The following is a 15,911-nucleotide window of genomic DNA, read 5'->3' on the forward strand; positions in this document are numbered from 1 at the left end:
AAAATAGTTTGGGGTTTTTTTGGCTGGGCAATGGGGTTAAGTGACTTGCCCAGGGTGTCACACAGCTGATAAGTGTCACGTGTCTAAGGCTGGATTTGAACTTAGGTCTTCCTGACTCCAGGGCTGGTGCTTTACCCACTGTGCCACCTAACTGTCCCGAAAATAGCTCTTTTAGTGAGGTATTCAAGCATAAAAATGTAAAAACAAAAGCATCTACAGCTAAAGGTGCAAAAATCATATTTGATGAAAGAAAAAAGGAGAGGCAACTTAGTACAATGGAAATGGTAATGGATTCGGAATCCAAAGATTTGAGTTTAGAATTCTAGCTCTATCTCTATAAACTACTCTATAAACTCTACCTCTATAAATTTTAAAATGGGGATAATACTAAGGTGCCTCATGCTGTTGTTTTAAAAACGTGGAGGAAAATGTATGCAAAATGCTTTTGTTCAAACAGGAAATGGATCTAACCTAGAGCTTTTAAAAAAAAAAATTAGAAAATCTAGCAAAGTAGCCTTACATGTACAATAAAATCATGAGCCCCCAAATAAAACTTTCCAGTATTTTAAATACAAAGAGACTAAAGTCTAAAAGAAGCTGGGGGCAGGCAGAGGTCAGCACTGTCACCCTCCTCTCTTTGAATCAGCAGAACTTCTCATCACTGATTCCTAAAGAGAAAGGCTACCCCTTACATTTGTACAATACCATGATATCCTCATTAAAAAAGCACTATGACATAGAAGTGCAAAATAAACTATGGCAACAATGAAAAATGTTGGTGTCTATGTACATAGGTAACTTAAAGGGAAAGACAACATTGCGAAAGGGAGAGTTGTGCTATTAGTACCTTAACATCATTTTCTGGCCAGTTATCCACAATTGATCTAACATGGCCTCTGTCTGAGATTGAAATAAATAATCCCCTGCAACAGAACAAAAACACTTTTGCACTTTACAATAGTTTGCTTTCTTCTGTGTTATGAAATCCCTCCCTCCCAACTATTAGTAAGTTAGGCTACTTTGTGTAGTTTGTTGAGAAAAGTCAAGCCATTGCATATTTCCAAATTGATCTAATTATGCCACACTGATAAAACTGCTCATTGCACAGCTGTAAGGGGACATTATCATATTTAAATGCCGTCACTGTTTTATGTAGGATAAGGCTACCATACTCAAGCTAAAAACTACCAAAATGATATAAAAGTCAATCATGAATATGAGAAACTATGAAACTATAAAAACTTCTATGAAGTAAATCAATATAAAAACTTCATTAAAGCTTAAAAGAGGAGCAGGCAGAGAGAAAAGAAAATATATAAAAATCCGTCACAGAATATATATACTTTACAGGAGATCACGCTTTAAAGTGCAAAGTCATATGAAATACAATATTCTTATCCAGAGTAAAAGGAAATTTAATTACTTGGAAAAAATTCCTCCCTCCCCCACCAAATTGGATTTTAGAGGATGCCGTCAAATAGAAATCAAATAACCGGAATCCACTTTTGCTATGATTTCCAATCTTGTGCCAACTCATCCTGACACTTAATCTCTATGTTGCTGTTCCAACTTTGAATCTAACCTGGACCAAACAATCATATGTCAAGCAACAAATATCTATTAAACATCTAATATGGCAAAAAGCACTGTACTAGGTATAGCAGAGGATAAAAATGTATAAGTCATGGTACTACCTGCAAAGCTTAAAATTTTACCTGAAGAGATAAGACATGACAAGGTAATAAATATAAAGCATGAATGGCATAGACAAAAACTATCACAGTATCTTGGAGTTAGAAAGGACTTTCAAGGTCATCTAGTCCAACTCAATTCTGATGGGGAAAATTTTCAACAACCTCCAAAACAAGGAAGGGGAAACTAATTACCTGAGGTAGTCCATTCCCCTACTGGGTAACTATAGTTTTGGGGAAGTTTTTTTTAATTCTTTCCCTTTGCCAGTTGGTACCCTCTCACCTAGACATACCATTTCCTAAGTTCTTTCCCCAGATCTCATGATTCCCCCCCTTTCCCTGCCTAAATCCCCGGATTCAAGTTGAGATTGGGAATAAGCTGCTCTCTTCCTTTCTGTATAATTTAACGAAAGATTTGTATTGTTTTGCTTGGTAAAGAGGGCTGTCATGAGAGACACAATGTGGCTGTTCAGATATTTTAAGACTATTTTAGAAAAGGTTCATCTCCCTTAATAAGGTAAGACTCTTGAGCCAACAAAAAGAGATGTCCTAGAGTAGGCTCAGATTCAGTCATCTCCACACATACAAGATTCTATATCCACACAGATAAATATACATAGGCCTGGCCTAGGTCTTCAATGTAGATGAAGAACCAGAAGGCAGGTAAACCTTGAGGTACTCCTTTCAGAGTAGGTGTAGGCACTGAGGAGTCATCAGTGTCTGGATCATTAGTCCTCCCAATCACTCCCTTTTTTTTTCTTCTTCTAGGATCAGACGCCCTGATTTCCCTTTCAGCTGAAGAGAAGCTGAATACCCACCCTTGAGATCCACTTTCATGCACCAAAGATATTCCTTCCTTTGCCCTCTCACATATAAACCTATCTCAAGCCCTGCAGAGGCTCCTCTACAGCCAAGAAGCTACACAGAGGACCCCTCAGAATAAGTTTCCCCACTCTTCACACACACAAATCTCCCCCTCCCCCACATGTACACATCCTTCTATGTCTCTAGCTTTCAGATCCCTTACCCCATCCTCCCACACACACATCTGTCAAAGTAGAGACAGATCAATGAAAGCTAGAAGTCTTCAGGAAGAATAGGCTAAGTTCAGCATTGAAGCTTTGAGGTCAGCTAGGTAGAGAAGTGTGAGAAGGGCATTTCAAGTATGAGAAAGAAAATGAGCAGCCAGAGAGAAAATAATGATCAAGGGATGGTTAAGGGATAATAAGTTCACTAGTCTGGATGAAGCAAAAAATCCATGTGAACAGTAGGAAGAAGAGCTAAACCAGTAGGTATGGGATGAGTCATGGAGAGCAGTAAAAGGGAATGACATAACCAAGTGGTCTTTCCAGAAGGACAATGGGTGGTAGTGTGCAGGATGGACTAGAAGGAGAGTCTAATGGGAACAGTACCCATTAGGAGGCTACATTTCATTATATTTAGCTTCATATCTGAGAGAGAGAAAGAGAGAGAGAGAGAGAGAGAGAGAGAGAGAGAGAGAGAGAGAGAGAGAGTGAGAGAGAGAGAGGAGTGTGAAAGATATATGGCAAGATCTTTGTTTAGCTCTAAAAGCATTAGGACATAATGAAATGATAAGAGAAAGAAGCTAACAGAACTTGGTGCTACATGGATTTGTGTGTGCTCAAGAACTAAGAACTAGAAAAACTGCTACCTAGTTACCTAAATGAAAAAATGTAGCTTTATCAGTTTATCTTATGAAAGGGGGAAAATGGGCAGAAAATATAAAGTTAAAAAAGAACTGAGGAAAGTCTCTTAATCAGAAGGTACTCATGGCCAGATTGTCAAGTATAGTTTTAGTGAAAAGTAGAATGTATTTCTACCAGAATTCAGAAAAGAGTTCCCAAAGAGGTACCCTAGTGTAGTCAAAAGAACAAAAGACCTCCATTTTCATCCTCGTTCCAACACTAAATTTCTCTGAACCTAAATTTCCTCATCTGTAAAAATAGCAATTAAAATACAATTTACTTACAAAGTACTTTTCAAACTGCAAGGAATTATATAAATATTAGTTATTATTACTTAGTATTGTGCTTATTTTTTTTGAGCATGAAATAGATGAAATTCATATAATATTTTAGGGGCAATAGGAATACAGCAATAATCACTGCTGTCAAAAAGGAAGGTTGCACGTTGTTTTTTCTATCACTTTCACTTAAGCTATCGTAATACAGAAAATGGATGGAAGACATGAGGAATAAGAGGTATGTCAACATACAGGAAAGAACTGCAGATTCAATAAAGTATAATATAATGTCTTTTCTATAAATCATGATCATAATAATTTCTAAATATAAATTAGAATTAGACTTACTTTGGTCTCCGAAAGATGTGTCCGTATTGTGAACAGGCTAGACCCACTGTTGGGGTATATACTATTGGCATTAATCTTTCAATATCATCTTGAAGAATCCTATAAAATAACTTTTCATTTCTTTCTTGGATTCCCATTATGTAGATATATCTGAAAACAAGCATGGTAAACAAACAGGCTTAGAAATAATTTACTGCTCATGCTAACATATTAATCTTCCAAAAATATACATGAATATAGTTCTGCATATTATTACTTGGTTAATACTATGGAAAGCATTACTTTTTAAAGCAATGTGATCATAAAAATTGTTTCTGACTATATATTCAGAAAAATAAAGTAAAATTTTTGTTCAACTCTAGGAATTAACATTAACCAACAAAAGTATTTTCTACTTATGTACTTAAATATAAAACAAAGCAAATTATGAAAGAGAACTAAAATATTTATAGATTCTAGGAATGCAAACAATACATAAAATAGAATTGACTAAAAACAGATTATTACAAAGCTCTTCCTATAGCTTCCTTTGATCTGGGCAATAGAGAGTAGAGAAGGTAGTATACAAAACCAAAATAATATTGTCACAATACTTCTTAAGAGTAGATTAAATCTGGTCACACACCTAGTAAGTACCAGAGATGAGATTTGAACCCAGGCCTTTCCTAACTAAATATATCACTCTTTCCTTTATACCATGCTTGCTGAGACAAATAAAGCATAGCCAGAATAGGGAGGCTAATTTGGTAAGTGGCTTGAAATCAATGTTATGTAAGAAAAAAATACAGAAAACAGATACATGAAATATAGAAATATGACTTGGAGGAGGACATGGCAACTATTTTCAAACATATTAAGGGCAATCACATGGAAAGGTGATTTGGCTTATTTTTGTAGCTTTAGAGGACAGAAAGGCAGAACTAGAATAAATGGAAGCAGATTTTGACCCATTAAAAGAAAGAATTTTCAAATAATCACCTAGATACAAAGAGATATTGTAGGGGAAATTCTTGCACGGGGTGGGAAGTCAGACTAGATGACCTATAAGTCAATCTAGGAATTAGAATTTTTTTCTAATTCTAGTAGTCTATAATTCTATTGAGCCTACTATGAGTCTCAAAACCTTTCCTAACAATAATTTACAATGATAAATAAAAGTGAAATAAGGTTATTTAAATAACTGAAAGAAAACAAATTTTAGTAAAAAGTCAAAGCATTGGTTATACCACCATAATAAAATGAGTCTAAATCTTACAAATTGGAACCAACCTCCCCCCCCAATTAACAAAATACAAGTTTCTGACAAACTCTTACTTTTCCAAAGGATCACTTATTTTTTTTATGTTTCTATGGAATCGTAAAGCTTGAATATCCTGTGTCTCTATTTTAGGAGGTAGAAGTCCTTGAAGTCCAAGCATCTGTCGTTCTCGCAATGTAAATGCCATTCCCTAAAGGAGGAAATGGCAAAATATTCTTTATAAAAAATTGACCCACATTCATAAGCAAATTTCAGAATTATTAATTATTTGGCTTTGAATTATCTAAATCCTTTTTCTCTATTCATCTCTACTCCTTGGCTTTTTTCCAATCCCAACTAAAATCTCACCTACAGGAAGCCTTTCCTATTCCCCTTAATTCTAGCGTCTTCCCTCTGTTGATTATTTCCTAGTTATCCTGTATGGAGCTTGTTTGCATGTGGACTCCTCCACTGGACTGAAGGTTCCTCAAGGATAGGGACTGATGTTTGCCTTTCTTTGTATTCTCAGCACTTAGCACAATGCCTCAAACATAACAGGCTCTTAATACATGTTTACTGACTGACTATCCTTTTGCTTCTCCTTTCCCTCATTATTAGTACCTTACAGGTGAGGAGGTGAAACTCAAACAGCCAATTTTACTAGCACTGATTAGCTATGACAAAAGGCTGGGTGGCTAAAACTAAGTTTTAGGGAATGTCTATGGATTTTACTTATAAATGCCTTTTCCTATTACCATTACCATAGATAAAAGTTGGGATTGGGTACTTTCACTATATATTTACCATGAGGATTCAAGTAATATATCAAATATTACATTTGTGACCCAATCTAATTGATTATTAAAGACAATTTTACATTAATTGTCATATATAACATACAGTGATTAACACAAAATCTTGGTTTTGGTAGATGACCTGCAAAAATTTCCACCTAATGCTAATTAGTAAAGTTAGTAAATTTCATTAAAACCTGCTAGGCAGCTAATTTCCTTCTAGAAAACACAAGCAGAAATTAAGTCCTACTAGTTTATCATGAGATGCTCTGTAACTAAGATAAAGCTTTTTTTAATCTTATGAGCTTCAAAGGTTGAGATACTTTCATGACTTTTAACATACTGACTTTAACCGTGCCTTCTCCCCCTCAAAAAGCTTTTTCCTCCCTTTTCTCTTTTACCCCCAAACTGGCTTGAGAGATGGCCACTTGTCAAGCATGCTGTGCAGGTATGAATTAGATTAAATGTCTACTGAGGTCCCATCCAACTGTGAGAATCTATGAAGCCAGTAATAAAAAATAAATTAGGTTTTCATGTCAGGATAAAGTGAGGAGGGCTGTCTCCAGATAACTGGCATATATCTTAACTAGAAACTCACATATTTTTAGATATATCACAAGACAAAATAACTAGCATGAATTATTTTGTCTTTATTTCCACTTAAGCCAAGATAAAAATGCCAATTTAGAATGAATTTTTGAATTCTCTTTCAAATATCTGAACATCAATTTCCTAATATAAAAATTCCACTGATATTTATGGACATTGCTTGTAATATATGGCAGACTATTAGACCTACATTATACTTTACTACGAAATGTGATTTAAAATTTTATTACTAAAATAAGTTGCTACTAATTCAATTAGCTAAAATTTTATTTGGCAAAAAAAACCTGTAAAGTTCACAAAAGCAGGTCAGTTGGGAATAGGGTTCTTTTCCAATTTCAAAGTAATTGCTTTTAGAATACAAATAAGAAAAGAGTTAATAAGAGAAGCCCCTCTACTTAGATCTACCCTCCTGTATTTGTTGAGAAAAAACCCTATTTTAACTACCTATCAGGTGACAGTAATATCTACATTGGGCTTTGTTTCAAGTTAGAAATGGGTAAATAAAAGGGACACTTCATTAAGTTCATTTCCCTCACTGCCCTCTAAGATATATTCTGAAAGTAATGTTACAGGTGGGCTTACCTATACAAGCTTTAGCTACCTTTGCAATTAAGTGTTTTAATGCTGTCAGAATCCAGAAGGCTATAAGAAGCTGGGTTTTCTAATTAAGAGTTATACATCTTTCTAGAGTACTATTAAGCATTTTAGATGGAAGTCTTCCTAGTGAAAGGTATTCACTACCTAACTATAAATGATCTGTCCCTTAGTTCAAACCAAGGTAGATTCAAAATACCTTACTTCTATTGGAAACAGAACCTCTGCCAGAAAACTCCATCCTTAAAAATGCTGTCAGAATCCCAAAGGATTCGTGATGAAACATGCTATCCACCTTCAGAGAAAGAAGTGATGATGTCTGGAAATAGGTTGAATCACACTATTATTTTCTCTTTCTTTTTGTTCAAGTCTTCTTGCACAAAATGACTAATATGGAAGTGTTTTACATGATTGCACATATTTAACCTTTATCAGCTTGCTTATTGTCTCAAAGGGAGGGAGAGGAAGGATAAAATTTGGAACTCAAAATAATTTAAAAAGCCCACAAATTGTTTTTACACGTAATTTGGAAAAAATAAAATATAAAATACTATTTTAAAATGTTGTCAGGATCATCTCTGAAGCAAATTCCACAGAATAATAAAACTTTCAAAATTCAAAAAGTTCATTTGATGTTATTTATTTGATAACTTGGCTGCATCATTTATTTGATGGCAGCAAAATATTGCGTTAAACTAATATATAAGGAGAGAGAAAAAGAATAGTAGTATTAATGTTACTAACTTTGTTTGTTCTTGGATTCAACATTAATGGCTTGCCTTTTTCTCTGGTGTGCACATTTCGACATGCCAATGTACAAGGAGAGGCAACTACTCTTAATCTGGAGAACATAATTTCTTTTACCTGGAAAAACAATGGAAAAAACCAGGATGAAAACATTGCAGGGTCAAATATACATCAAGCTAAGTATTAGTTTTCAAAAGCATATTCAAAAAGCTTTAATGCATATACAAAATTCATTTTTCAATTTCTAGCAAATAGTTTTGTGATCTGAAAAAGGAAGTGAAAGAACAGAAGAAAGAGTAGAAGACAAAACAGGAGAATAAGAAGATGAGATGAAGGGAACAGCAGAAGATGAAACAATAAGAAAATTTTGATTTTGGTGCCATCATCGAAACTCATATAAAGGCATACCCTGATATACGGTGTTACTCGTAGGGCTGGTGGAAGCTTTAAAACTGCGAGGGCAGGCATTCTGCCAAATTTGTTTTCACAGGAACCATTACTACCATTATCTAAGTAGTGGCAAGTTATCATCAAAAGGAGGGGAGAGGAGAGGTTCAAATCCATTGCCAGTTCCATAGATCACTTAAATATTCATGGTAAATGATGTAGAGAGGAGGACAGGTAGTATTATCTAGAGATGCATAGGGAACTATGAAAGGGCTGAAATAAACAACCAGGTGGGGAACTTAACTTGGGATATCCTAAGAATGGGTTAGAAGTATGTAACTTGAGAAAGCCTAAAATTTCAAACACACCCATACTGATAAAATGAATGTATTTAGAACTTCACAAAACAGGCAATATGGTGTTGTGGATAGAGAGCTGGCCTTGAAACTAGGAAGACCTGGATTCAAAGTTCTACCTCTGGGGCAGCTAGGTGGCACAGTGGATAGAGCACCAGCCGTGAATTCAGGAGTACCTGAGTTCAAATTCGGCCTCAGACACATAACACTTACTAGCTGTGTGACCCTGGGCAAGTCACTTAATCCCACTGCCTAGCCAAAAAAACTCCCAAAAAACAAAAAACCAACCCAACAAAGTTCTACTTCTAACACATACTGGCAATATAATATTTAGAAATCTCAAACTCAACATGTCCAAAACAGAACTCATTATCTTTTTCCCCAAACTCTCAAAGCCTCACCCTTATTAGTCACCCAGGCCAACGACTTCAGTATCTATCATCCTCAATTCCTCATTCTCACTCCATATATAAAATCTACAGCCAAATTTTGTCAGTTTCATCTTCATAACATTTCTCCTAAATGGCACCTGCTCTCAACTCACATAGTGACCACCCTAGTTCAGGATCTCTGATTGGTCTCCTTGCTTCAAAAGTCTCTTCTCACTACACTTTATCTTCTACTCAGCTGCCAAAGTGATTTTTTCTAAAACACAGGCTTTCTAAAACAGTTCACTGGTGAAAAAAAATCTTTGCAACAAGTTTCTCTCTTAAGGGTCTCATTTCTAAGAAATATAAGGAACTGACTCAACCTTATAAGTCTAAGAGTCATTACCCAACAGATAAATTTGGTCAAAGCATATGACTTTTTTTTTGCTAAAGCCTTGACAATATATTATTAATTTAAGGTGGACTGTTCAACATTTAACAAGTTACATAAAAACATCAGCTACATTATTACCATGTGTAACTCTAGAACTGTAATACAAATTTGCATTGATTTCAAATGTATGTGTTCATATAAAATGTAATAGATTTATTACTCATGAGAATTAATACTAACTTAACACTGCAAGTTTTGTGTGGTATAATCACAATAACTGACATTTATATAGTGCTTATTTATAGTGTATTATGTGGTTCACAGATACTACATTTGATTAACATAACAACCCTATGGGGGGTAGGTAATATAATAGTAATTGCCTCCTTTTTGTAAATGTGAAAACTGCGCTTCAAATAAGAGAATTGCCCAAGATCACACATGTAGTATGTATAGGATGTAGGGTTTAAATTCCCATCTTCTTGATTGTAAGACCAATACCCAAACCATAACAGTGCATTATCCCCCACTTTATCTGAAAGAGTTCTGGACTTTAAATCTTATCTATTTAGTAATTATGTGCCCCTGGATAAGTCATGCATCCTCTCTGAACCTCATTTTACTAATCTAGAAAATGAATTTAATAATAATAACACACAGAATAAATGTGAGAATTATATGATAAAATGAGATAGTTCATGAAAAAGCATGTCTTATATGAATGGCAGCAGCAGCAGCAACTGGTTTTGCTGAAATCCTTGGTTAATTCCTTTTGTGTCACTGGGCAAGTTTACTTCTGAACAGAAGACAATTCATAACAGATCAGGGTAACAGAAACCCAGTGAATGACTGATTTATTGATTCCATGAAGGATGAAATCTAAAGATGAATATGCTGTAGTAAAAAGTACAGGAAACTTGAGGTTCCATTTCAGGTCCCAGTTCCATTACCAACTGTGTGATTTTGAGATAACTGTTTCAACTGTTTGGAAATCTGTTTCCAATAAGATGAAAGGGAGGAAGATTCAACTATATTATCTCTGTGCCCCTCCAACTTCTAGTTGTAGGTCTAAGATCCACTGATTTCATAATCCCTTGACTTAATAAACAGAGTGAAGCCAAGATAAACAAAACACTGATTGTTAAGATGAAATACTGAACATTAACATGCAATACAGGCAGGAAATATGCAGTAATAGCATTGAAAAGCCGAAAACCTAAAAGAAAATAACATGTTAATAACGTGATTAAAATGACCATCCATTTTGACTCAGACATCTCACTGCTAGGCATATGCCCCCACAACATCAAAGATAGAAAGAAAAATACCATATATGCAAAATCATTGGAGCAGCACTTTTTAAAGTAGTACTGAAGAGCAAACAAAGTAGATGTTTTTTGACTGGGGAGTGACAAAATACATTGTGGTACATCAATGCAATTGGACATTGTTATACAAAGATACATGGAAATATTTACATGAACTAATACAAATTTAACTACACAGAACTCAGTTAAAAAATTTTAAAATGACAAAAAATGCAATGGAAATAGAAATAACAACATTTGACTAGTAATAACTAAACTTGGCTCCAAAGAAGGGAGAAACGTATTATCCTCCATCATCTGCAAAGGAGGAGGCCTATTGGATTTACAGATTGATTTGATTGATAAATTACTTTTATGCAACAGATTACATGACAGTTGCATGATTATGGGATTTCTTTCATTTATGGGTAGGATAGAAGGCTGATGGGTATACTATTAAGACTATATGTTTATAATTAAGTTCTTTGGGAAGAAAAGGTACTGTATTTAACAATGAAAGTAACATAAATATATATGTGTGTATGTACATGTGTGTGTACATATACATATATATATATATATGCTTATATGTATATGTATAAATTTTTGTTTTTAAAACATAATTGCGTGGGGCAGCTAGGTAGTGCAGTGGATAGAGCACTGGCCCTGAAGTCAGGAGGACCTGAGTTCAAATCCAGCCTCAGACCAAACACTTAACACTTACTAGCTGTGTGACCCTGGGCAAGTCACTTAACCCCAATAGCCTAAAAACAAACAAACAAAAAACCCCCAACATAATTGCTCATACAATTAATCTGTCCTGCTTTAACCAGCCCTTGTCCATAATTGATGTTGGGGGAAATGACTAAACATTGCATTCCTGATACATATTTGTTTCCTCCCTATATAGGTGACAAAATCATCATAACCACAGGCATTTTTTTGCAACTAACAAAGATGTGGCAACAACACTAAGGACTATGAGCTTCTGCCCCTCACTTACGCACACCTTTGTCTCAGAGCATTGCCAATGCCAGCTTTTGTGACCATCAATGAGGGTTTCATATTCTTTTGTACAAAGATCTTGTTCATTTCCCTGTTATGTCCAGTGTTTGTCTCTGCTTACCAAAAGCAGACTGTTACACCTTTATATACTGTGGGATGTCTATTTTCTTTGCACTAAGGTACAAGACATAAAAAACAGCATTCTCTTTATTATTCCCTTTGAACACTGTTCTTTTTACTCTATGACAAGCATAAAAAGAACTACGAAGGAACCATCCCCAAAGCTGACATATCTTACCCCAGTGAGACAATATGTAGCGAATCAGGTCTCAAGTAAATAGCTCAATATGGAGGAAATGTTAAATACAAATGATATGAAACCTGGAAATTTGATTTTTATTCAAATTTTTGTGCAATGATGCACTGAATAAAAACCTAAGTACATTGGGGACTTTCTTAATAAATAACAGACTTTTGTAAGGGGGACACATGATCATTTTTTAAAGGAAGAAATCCAAGTTATCAACAATCATATAAAAAATGCTCTAAAAATCAATAACTAGAGAAATGCATATTAAAGCAATTTTGATATTCCACTCCACACTTATCAGACAGGCAAAGCAAAAGAAAAAAATTTACAAATGTTGGGGGAGCTATGGGAAAATAAGTACACTAGTTGGTAGAATTGTTAATTGGTTCAGCTATTCTGGAAAGCTATTTGGAACAATGCCCCTGTCTGTCCCCCTTAGTTAATGTGCTCCAATTTTCCCTGTTACCTCCAGGATAAAATATGGTCTTCTGTTTGGCATTTAAAGCACCCCTTCCTCCCTTTGCAGTCTTCTTACAATGTATTCTCCTCCATGTATCCTACAATCCAAACACACTGGCCTGTCTGATAGTCTTCCAACAAGATGCTCCATTTCCCATCTCCATGCCTTTATACTGGCTGGCCTCCATGCTTGGAATGTTCTGCTCCTTCACTTCTGCCTCTTAATTTCTTTGTGTTCCTTCAAGACTCAATATTAATCCTAACTCCTGCAGGCCTTTCCCATCCCTTTAAACTGGTACTGATTTCCTCTCTGAGATTATCTTCCATCTTCTCTGTATTTATCTATTTACATGTTGTCTCTCCCCCTAGAAAGTAAGCCCCTTGGGATCAGGTACTCTTTTAGTCGTGAAATCATAGGTACAGTAACTAACCTTACACAGAACTTAATGTGGATGAAATTCATAGATAAGATCTATACTGATGTTTATTCAAGAACTAAATGTTGATATAAATGTTGACTATTTCTATGCTGGGTCATTCTAGTTAAACCTATTACTTATTTCAAATAATGCAAAATCAGGTACTTAAATTCCATTATCTTTATCAACTTTTATGTTCCTACTGTAAATGTTAAATACGTCATTCTTTTAAGACCCAAACATTATCAATGAAAGGTGTTTTTTTTTTTTTTAAGCCAAGTCTCCCCATCTCTCCCAGGTTGGAAGTGTATGACCTAATCTCACTACTGATTGGCAGGGAAGCTTTAAACTGCTCATTGTTGACCTGGGCAAGTTCATCCTTCCTGAGACAAGCTAATTATGTGACTCCAGGCAACTCACTTAACCTCTCAGTGTTCATCTCTCTAAATTGCAGGGAAGGTGCTGACTTGCATTGGCAGAGAGAATTTCCTTTTTTGGGAGATCGTAATCTCAATGAAATCACAGGTCTAGTCCCTATCTTTTAAGGGGACTTAATTTCAGGGTCACAATTTATTTATAAAAATCAATGTGGCATGCACTAAAGTATAGTATGTATAGTACAATTTTAATTCTAGTAAGGAATTTTAAAATTTCTGTACTATATACATCTCATTATTTGGCTAAATTATAATAACTTATCAGTGTACAGATTCTTGCTTTTACAATGTTAATTCTTAATTGTCTCCTTTATAGGTTAGTGTAGCTAACTTAGGGTATATTTTTATAGTAAGATTTTAATCTCAGACTGGCTACTCCTCCCTATTCCTAGAATACTTCTGGAATACCACCTTTATTGCATGCTTAAAATATAGACATTAATTGCAATTGTTAGCTTAAGCCAAACAAAATTAGAAAAGTAAATTGGTAATACATTCCAAATTCAAGCACAATTTTTGGATTATCCAGTTTTATAGTATCTCTATCTTCTGTGTAGGAAAATGAAATGGACTATATAACGAAAATACTGATACTGAAATCTCAATTTGTCTCAAATGAGAATTTTGATTTTTCCATAACATAATTAAAAACTGAACCTCCAGCAACAGTGACAATGTAGAACACTGCAAGAATGCTATAACCTTCCATAAAGTATTTCACAGTTTTTATCACAGTTTTGCCTGGATACTATGTGATCACACAAATATTAAATGATGCCAATTTTAAAACTAGAATCTTGCTTAACCAGGGAATTTTTCATTCTAATGTATTTTTTTTAATCTCATCAGTCTGATAACAGCAAAATTAAAACCTTTTCACATATACTGACTCATAGGGTACTCACAATAATCCTATAAAGAAGGTAGGACTTGTGTGAGAATCAAAGGAGATAATATAGATAATATACTTAGCATACTTTAAATTTAAAGCATTATGTAAATGTAATTTACACGTACTTTACAGATGAGGAAACTAAGGCTCAGAGAAGTCAACAAACACTTATTAACTGCCAGGCACTGGTAACACAAAAACAAGCAAAAAGAAAGACCCTGACTTCAAGGAGCTTTCTTTCATTCTAATGGGGAAAGACAACACTCAATAAAAGGAAGCTGAAAACTTGAGGAAGTGAGGAGGCATAGTGGAGAAAGAAATCTAGAGTTTTAAGAATGGACCTGGGAAAGGAAAGAAGAAATGAATTGATAGGATACCTTCTTAAAATAGGGATTCTGAGAGGAACTGACTAATCAGAGAAAAGGGCTGCAGGGAAAAAGTTAAATGACTTATCAAAAGGCAAGTAAGTGACTAAATAAAAGCTTAAACTCAGGTCCTTCTGATTCCTAGTTTGGATGTGTATATGTATCTATTCAGTTTTTTGGATGTTAAGCTTCAAGCCAGCTTTCACACTGGCCTTTCATTTTCATCAAGATGCTTCTTGATCTTTCTTTACTTTCTGCCACAGTGGTATCATCTGCATATTTGAGATTGTTAATATTTCTCCCAGCAATCTTAATTCTGGCTTTTGATTCATCTAGCCTGGCATTTCACATGATGTACTCAGCATATAAGTTAAATAAATAAGGTGACAATATTCAGCCTTGTTGTACTCCTTTTTCCATCTTAAACCAATCAGTTGTTCCATGTTCAATTCTAACTTGCTACTTGATTTGTATACAGGTTCCTCAGAAGTCAAGTAAGATAATCTGATACTTCCATCTTTTTGAGGACTTGCCACATTTTGTTTGTATAGTCAAAGGCTGTAGTGTACTGTTGTCAAGGAAGCAAAAGTAAACGTTTTTGCTAGGGGTGCTGGGACCCCAAAATCCCAACATGCAGGTCCTACCCAAATGAATTCAACCCAAGTCTTCTTTCAGCCAAAGACAAGGTTTATTACAGATGAACCATACAGGCCAGACTCAGATTCTTAAGGAATCTGAACATTTGTGATGTTCGTAAGGACAAGTGAGCATAAGAAAGTCTCAGCCCTTAAATGGGGGCCAGGATGGATTTTATATACAGCCAAGTAATTTGGGGTGACCAGAGGAGGGGCTAAGAGGAGGATCTTGAAGCTGGGGTGCCTAGGGGAGGAGTTTAGGAAGAATCCTGATGGGATTGTCTGAGAGGTTGAATGGGGTCATTCGGGAATAGACAATGAGATTACACTGTTACTGAGTGTTTGAGGCTGGATTTGAGCTCAGGTCTTCCTGACTCCAGGCCCAGTGCTCTATTCCCAAAGCTGCCTACACAGGCAAAGTACAAAGAATGAAACAATCCTTACTCTGGAGGAGTTTATATCCACCAAATCAACAGGCAGTTAATATATACAGAGTCTTCAAGTACAAGGTTGGGAAGTTCTCTGGTCATTTTATTCCATATGTGTTGTCTCTGTCCTTAGCATGTGAACTCC

At 35.2% G+C, this 15,911-nt stretch overlaps 1 protein-coding gene across 1 annotated transcript in view; it reads right to left on the reverse strand.

Moving 5' to 3' along the window:
* Positions 1-15,911, reverse strand: part of ME2 (malic enzyme 2) — an 85,680-nt gene that overhangs the window by 45,575 nt on the left and 24,194 nt on the right. The window contains exons 2-5 of the mRNA XM_020972322.2: positions 8,002-8,121; positions 5,338-5,471; positions 4,024-4,173; positions 848-923 (exon numbers count right to left, since the gene is read on the reverse strand). Of these exons, the coding sequence (XP_020827981.1) occupies positions 848-923; positions 4,024-4,173; positions 5,338-5,471; positions 8,002-8,109 (468 nt within the window). The 5' untranslated portion in view covers positions 8,110-8,121. The remainder of the gene's footprint in view (positions 1-847; positions 924-4,023; positions 4,174-5,337; positions 5,472-8,001; positions 8,122-15,911) is intronic.

This window comes from Phascolarctos cinereus, unplaced genomic scaffold (assembly GCF_003287225.1).
Source record: "Phascolarctos cinereus isolate Bilbo 61053 unplaced genomic scaffold, phaCin_HiC Scaffold_4;HRSCAF=312, whole genome shotgun sequence".
Classification (NCBI taxonomy): domain Eukaryota; kingdom Metazoa; phylum Chordata; class Mammalia; order Diprotodontia; family Phascolarctidae; genus Phascolarctos; species Phascolarctos cinereus.